The 7,736-nt window shown below is 55.7% G+C and overlaps 1 protein-coding gene across 1 annotated transcript; it reads left to right on the top strand.

The window, feature by feature from the left end:
- Positions 1–2,399: 2,399 nt before the first annotated feature.
- On the top strand, positions 2,400–3,089 carry LOC138370051 (cell surface glycoprotein 1-like). Its single transcript, XM_069333827.1, has one exon. The coding sequence runs from the start codon at positions 2,400–2,402 to the stop codon at positions 3,087–3,089; it is 690 nt and encodes a 229-aa protein (XP_069189928.1).
- The last annotated feature ends 4,647 nt before the right edge of the window (positions 3,090–7,736 follow it).

The following is a 7,736-nucleotide window of genomic DNA, read 5'->3' as shown; positions in this document are numbered from 1 at the left end:
CCTCAGGATAATCAACTAGCCTCAGGACAACCCACCACCCTCAGGACAACCAAAAACTCTCAGGACAACCAATCGCCCTCATGACACCCAACTACCCTAAGGACAAAGCACTGCCCTCAGGATAACCAACTAACCTCAGGACAACCCACCGCCCTCTGGACAACCAACTCCCTCAGGACAACCCACCGCCCTCAGGACAACCAACTACCCTCAGGACAACCAACCACCGACAGGACAACCAACCGCCCTAAGGACAATGAACTACTCTCAGGACAACCAACCACCCTCAGGACAACCAACTACTCTCAGGACAACCCACTACCCTCAGGAAAACCTACCACAATCAGTACAACCCACCATCCTCAGGACAAACCACGCCCTCAGGACAACCCACCGCCCTCAGGACAACCATACACCCTGAGGACAACCAACTTCCCTGAGGACAAACGACAACCCTAAGGAGAACCCACTGCCCTCAGGACAACAATCCGCCCTCAGGACAACCCACTACCCACAGTACAACCAACAGCCCTCAGGACAACCAACCACCCTCAGGACATTTAACCGCCCTCAGGATAACCTACTACCCTCAGGACAACCCACCGCCCTCAGGACAATCAACTACCCTCAGGACAACCAACCACCCACAGGACAACCAATCGCCCTCAGGAAAACCTACTGCCCTCAGGACAACCAACTACCTTCAGGACAACCCACCACCCTCAGGATAATCAACTAGCCTCAGGACAACCCACCACCCTCAGGACAACCAAAAACTCTCAGGACAACCAACCGCCCTCATGACACCCAACTTCCCTAAGGACAAAGCACTGCCCTCAGGATAACCAACTCCCCTCAGGACAACCCACCGCCCTCAGGACAACCAACTCCCTCAGGACAACCCACCGCCCTCAGGACACCAACTACCCTCAGGACAACCAACCGCCCTAAGGAGAATGAACTACTCTCAGGACAACCAACCACCCTCAGGACAACCAACTACTCTCAGGACAACCCACTACCCTCAGGAAAACCTACCACAATCAGTACAACCCACCATCCTCAGGACAAACCACGCCCTCAGGACAACCCACCGCCCTCAGGACAACCATACACCATGAGGACAACCAACTTCCCTGAGGACAAACAACAACCCTAAGGAGAACCCACTGCCCTCAGGACAACAATCCGCCCTCAGGACAACCCACTACCCACAGTACAACCAACAGCCCTCAGGACAACCAACCACCCTCAGGACATTTAACCGCCCTCAGGATAACCTACTACCCTCAGGACAACCTACCGCCCTCAGGACAACCTACCACCCTCAGGACAACCTACCACCCTCAGGACAATCCTCTACCCTCATGGACAACAAACTACCCTCAGGACAACCTACCACCCTCAGGACAAACAACTACCCTCAAGACAACCCACCACCCTCAGGACAACCAACCACCCTCAGGACAACCAACTACCCTCACGACAACCAACCACCCTCAGGATAACTAACCACCCTCAGGACAGCCAACCACCCTCAGGACAACCCACTGCCCTCAGGATAACCAACTACCCTCAGGACAACCCACCACCCTCAGGACAACCAACCACCTTCAGGACAACCGACCGCCCTCAGGACAACCCTATACCCTCAGGACAACCCACTACCCTCAGGACAACCAACTGGCATCAGGACAATGAACTACCCTCAAGGACAACCAGCTACCCTCAGGACAACCCACTACCCACAGGACAACCAACCGCCCTCAGGACAACCACCCGCCCTCAGGACAACCAACTATCCTCAGGACAACCCACCACCCTCAGGACAACCAACTACCCTCAGGACAACCAAGCACCCACAGGACAACCAATTGCCCTCAGGAAAACCTACTGCCCTCAGGACAACCAACTACCTTCAGGACAACCCACCACCCTAAGGACAACCAACTAGCCTCAGGACAACCCACCACCCTCAGGACAACCAAAAACTCTCAGGACAACCAACCGCCCTCATGACACCCAACTACCCTAAGGACAAAGCACTACCCTCAGGATAACCAACTGCCCTCAGGACAATTCACCGCCCTCAGGACAACCAACTCCCTCAGGACAACCTACTGCCCTCAGGACAACCAACTACCCTCAGGACAACCCACCACCCTCTGGACAACCAACTAGCTTCAGGACAACCCACCACCCTCAGGACAACCTACCACCCTCAGGACAATGAACTACTCTCAGGACAACCAACCACCCTCAGGACAACCAACTACTTTCAGGACAACCCACTACCCTGAGGAAAACCAACCACAATCAGTACAACCCACCATCCTCAAGACAAACCACGCCCTCAGGACAACCCACTACCCTCAGGACAACCAACCGCCCTCAGGACAATGAACTACTCTCAGGACAACAAACCACCCTCAGGACAACCAACTACTTTCAGGACAACCCACTACCCTGAGGAAAACCAACCACAATCAGTACAACCCACCATCCTCAGGACAAACCACGCCCTCAGGACAACCAACCGCCCTCAGGACAACCGACCGTCCCCAGGACAACCAACCGCCCTCAGTACAACCGAACGCCCTCAGGACAACCCACTACCCTCAGGACAACCAACCGCCCTCAGGACAATGAACTACTCTCAGGACAACCAACCACCCTCAGGACAACCAACTACTTTCAGGACAACCCACTACCCTGAGGAAAACCAACCACAATCAGTGAAACCCACCATCCTCAGGACAAACCACGCCCTCAGGACAACCCACCGCCCTCAGGACATCCATCCACCCGGAGGACAACCAACTACCCTGAGGACAATCAACAACCCTAAGGACAACCCACTGCCCTCAGGACAACAAACCGCCCTCAGGAAAACCCACTACCCACAGTACAACCAACAGCCCTCAGGACAACCAACCACCCTCACTAGGACAACCCACCGCCCTCAGGACAACCAACTTCCCTCAGGACAACCCACCACCCTCAGGACAATCTACCGCCCTTTGGACAACCTACCACCCTCAGGACAACCTACCACCCTCAGGACAATCCTCTACCCTCATGGACAATAAACTACCCTCAGGACAACCAACCACCCTCAGGACAACTAACTACCCTCACGACAACCAACCGCCCTCAGGACAGCCAACCGCCCTCAGGACAACCAACCGCACTCAGGACAACCCACCACCCTCAGGACAACCAACTAGCCTCAGGACAACCCACCACCCTCAGGACAACCAAAAACTCTCAGGACAACCAACCGCCCTCATGACAGCCAACCACCTTCAGGACAACCGACCGCTCTCAGGACAACCCTCTTCCCTTAGGACAACCCACTACCCTCAGGACAACCAACTGCCATCAGGACAACCAACCGCCCTCAGGACAATCAACTATCCTCAGGACAACCAACTATCCTCAGGACAACCCACCAACCTCAGGACAACCAACTACCCTCAGGACAACCAACCACCCACAGGACAACCAATCGCCCTCAGGAAAACCTACTGCCCTCAGGACAACCAACTACCTTCAGGACAACCCACCACCCTCAGGATAATCAACTAGCCTCAGGATAACCCACCACCCTCAGGACAACCAAAAACTCTCAGGACAACCAACCGCCCTCATGACACCCAACTACCCTAAGGACAAAGCACAGCCCTCAGGATAACCAACTCCCCTCAGGACAACCCACCGCCCTCAGGACAACCAACTCCCTCAGGACAACCCACCGCCCTCAGGACAACCAACTACCCTCAGGACAACCAACCACCGACAGGACAACCAACCGCCCTAAGGACAATGAACTACTCTCAGGACAACCAACCACCCTCAGGACAACCAACTACTCTCAGGACAACCCACTACCCTCAGGAAAACCTACAACAATCAGTACAACCCACCATCCTCAGGACAAACCACGCCCTCAGGACAACCCACCGCCCTCAGGACAACCATACACCCTGAGGACAACCAACTTCCCTGAGGACAAACAACAACCCTAAGGAGAACCCACTGCCCTCAGGACAACAAACCGCCTTCAGGACAACCCACTACCCACAGTACAACCGACAGCCCTCAGGACAACCAACCACCCTCAGGACATTTAACCGCCCTCAGGATAACCTACTACCCTCAGGACAACCCACCACCCTCAGGACAACCTACCGCCTCAGGACAACCTACCACCCTCAGGACAACCTACCACCCTCAGGACAATCCTCTACCCTCATGGACAACAAACTACCCTCAGGACAACCTACCACCCTCAGGACAAAAACTACCCTCAAGACAACCCACCACCCTCAGGACAACCAACCACCCTCAGGACAACCAACTACCCTCACGACAACCAACCACCCTCAGGATAACTAACCACCCTCAGGACAGCCAACCACCCTCAGGACAACCCACCGCCCTCAGGACAACCCTCTACCCTCAGGACAACCCACTACGCTCAGGACAACCAACTGCCATCAGGACAATGAACTACCCTCAGGACAACCAGCTACCCTCAGGACAACCCACTACCCACAGGACAACCAACCGCCCTCAGGACAACCACCCGCCCTCAGGACAACCAACTATCCTCAGGACAACCCACCACCCTCAGGACAACCAACTTCTCTCAGGACCACCAAGCACCCACAGGACAACCAATCGCCCTCAGGAAAACCTACTGCCCTCAGGACAACCAACTACCTTCAGGACAACCACCACCCTAAGGACAACCAACTAGCCTCAGGACAACCCACCACCCTCTGGACAACCAAAAACTCTCAGGACAACCAACCGCCCTCATGACACCCAACTACCCTAAGGACAAAGCACTACCCTCAGGATAACCAACTGCCCTCAGGACAACCCACCGCCCTCAGGACAACCTACTGCCCTCAGGACAACCAACTACCCTCAGGACAACCCACCACCCTCTGGACAACCAACTAGCTTCAGGACAACCCACCACCCTCAGGACAACCTACCACCCTCAGGACAACCAACCGTCCTCAGGACAACGCACTACCCTCAGGACAACCCACTGCCCTCAGGACAACCAACTACCATGAGGACAACCCACTAGTCTCAGGACGACCCACCGCGCTCAGGACAACCAACCGTCCTCAGCACAACCAACCGCCCTCAGGACAACCAACTACCCTCAGGACAACCAACTACCCTCAGGACAACCAATCACCTTCAGGATAACCAACCACCCTCAGGACAACTTTCCACCCACATGACAACAACCACCCGCAGGCCAACCAACCGCCCTCAGGACAACCCACCACCCTCAGGACAACCAACTAGCCTCAGGACAACCCACCACCCTCAGGACAACCAAAAACTCTCAGGACAACCAACCGCCCTCATGACACCCAATTACCCTAATGACAAAACACTACCCTCAGGATAACCAACTGCCCTTAGGACAACCCACCGCCCTCAGGACAACCAACTCCCTCAGGACAACCCACCACCCTCAGGACAACCAACCGCCCTCAGGACAACCCACCGCCTTCAGGACAACCAACCACCCTCAAAACAACCCACCGCCCCCAGGACAACCAACCGCCCTCAGTACAACCGACCGCCCTCAGGACAACCCACTACCCTCAGGACAACCAACCGCCCTGAGGGCAATGAACTACTCTCAGGACAACCAACCACCCTCAGGACAACCAACTACCCTCAGGACAACCCACAACCCTCATGAAAACCAACCACAATTTGTACAACCCACCATCCTCAGGACAAACCACGATCTCAGGACAACCCACCGCCCTCAGGACAACCATCCACCCTGAGGACAACCAACTACCCTGAGGACAATCAACAACCCTAAGGACAACCCACTGCCCTCAGGACAACAAACCGCCCTCAGGAAAACCCACTACCCACAGTACAACCAACAGCCCTCAGGACAACCAACCATCCTCAGGACACCTAACCGCCCTCAGGATAACCTACTACCCTCAGGAAAACCCACCGCCCTCAGGACAACCAACTTCCCTCAGGAACACCCACCACCCTCAGGACAACCAACCACCCTCAGGACAACCAACTACCCTCACGACAACCAACCACCCTCAGGATAACTAACCACCCTCAGGACAGCTAACCACCCTCAGGACAACCCACCGCCCTCAGGATAACCAACTACCCACAGGACAACCCACCACCCTCAGGACAACCAACCACCTTCAGGACAACCGACAGCCCTCAGGACAACCCTCTACCCTCAGGACAACCCACTACCCTCAGGACAACCAACTGCTATCAGGACAATGAACTACCCTCAGGACAACCAGCTACCCTCAGGACAACCCACTACCCACAGGACAACCAACCGCCCTCAGGACAACCACCCGCCCTCAGGACAACCAACTATCCTCAGGACAACCCACCACCCTCAGGACAACCAACTACCCTCAGGACAACCAAGCACCCACAGGACAACCAATCGCCCTCAGAAAAACCTACTGCCCTCAGGACAACCAACTACCTTCAGGACAACCCACCACCCTCAGGACAACCAACTTGCCTCAGGACAACCCACCACCCTCAGGACAACCAAAAACTCTCAGGACAACCAACCGCCCTCATGACACCCAACTACCCTAAGGACAAAGCACTACCCTCAGGATATCCAACTGCCCTCAGGACTACCCACCGCCCTCAGGACAACCAACTCCCTAAGGACAACCAACTACCCTCAGGACAACCCACCACCCTCTGGACAACCAACTAGCTTCAGGACCACCCACCACCCTCAGGACAACCTACCACCCTCAGGACAACCAACCGTCCTCAGGACAACGCACTACCCTCAGGACAACCCACTGCCCTCAGGACAACCAACTACCCTCAGGACAACCCACTAGGCTCAGGACGACCCACCGCGCTCAGGACAACCAACCGTCCTCAGCACAACCAACCGCCCTCAGGACAACCAACTACCCTCAGGACCACCAACTACCCTCAGGACAACCAATCACCTTCAGGATAACCAACCGCCCTCAGGACAACTTTCCACCCTCATGACAACCAACCACCCGCAGGCCAACCAACCGCCCTCAAGAGAGCCAACCGCCCTCAGGACAACCAACAGCTCTCAGGACAACCCACCGCCCTCAGGACAACCAACACCCTCAGGACAACCCACCGTCATCAGGACAACCCACCGACTTCAGGACAACCAACCGCCCTCAGGCCCACCCACCACCCTCAGGACAACCCACCACCCTCAAAACAACCCACCACCCTCAGGACAACCAACCGCCCTCAGGACAACCCACCGCCTTCAGGACAACCAACCACCCTCAAAACAACCCACCACCCTCAGGACAACCAACCACCCTCAGGACAACCGACCTCCCCCAGGACAACCAACCGCCCTCAGTACAACCGACCGCCCTCAGGACAACCCACTACCCTCAGGACAACCAATTTCCCTGAGGACAATAAACTACTCTCAGGACAACCAACCACCCTCAGGACAACCAACTACTCTCAGGACAACCCACTACCCTCAGGAAAACCTACCACAATCAGTACAACCCACCATCCTCAGGACAAACCACACCCTCAGGACAACCCACCGCCCTCAGGACAACCATACGCCCTGAGGACAACCAACTTCCCTGAGGACAAACAACAACCCTAAGGAGAACCCACTGCCCTCAGGACAACCCACTACCCACAGTACAACCAAC

This window comes from Procambarus clarkii, chromosome 30 (assembly GCF_040958095.1).
Source record: "Procambarus clarkii isolate CNS0578487 chromosome 30, FALCON_Pclarkii_2.0, whole genome shotgun sequence".
In the NCBI taxonomy this organism is placed as follows: domain Eukaryota; kingdom Metazoa; phylum Arthropoda; class Malacostraca; order Decapoda; family Cambaridae; genus Procambarus; species Procambarus clarkii.
Note: the sequence above shows the minus strand (reverse complement) of the source record. Positions and strands in the feature narration are given on the sequence as shown.

Bases quoted from the DNA above. Each gene is read 5' to 3' on its own strand.
- LOC138370051 (XM_069333827.1), top strand. From the start codon at position 2,400: ATGAACTACTCTCAGGACAACAAACCACCCTCAGGACAACCAACTACT.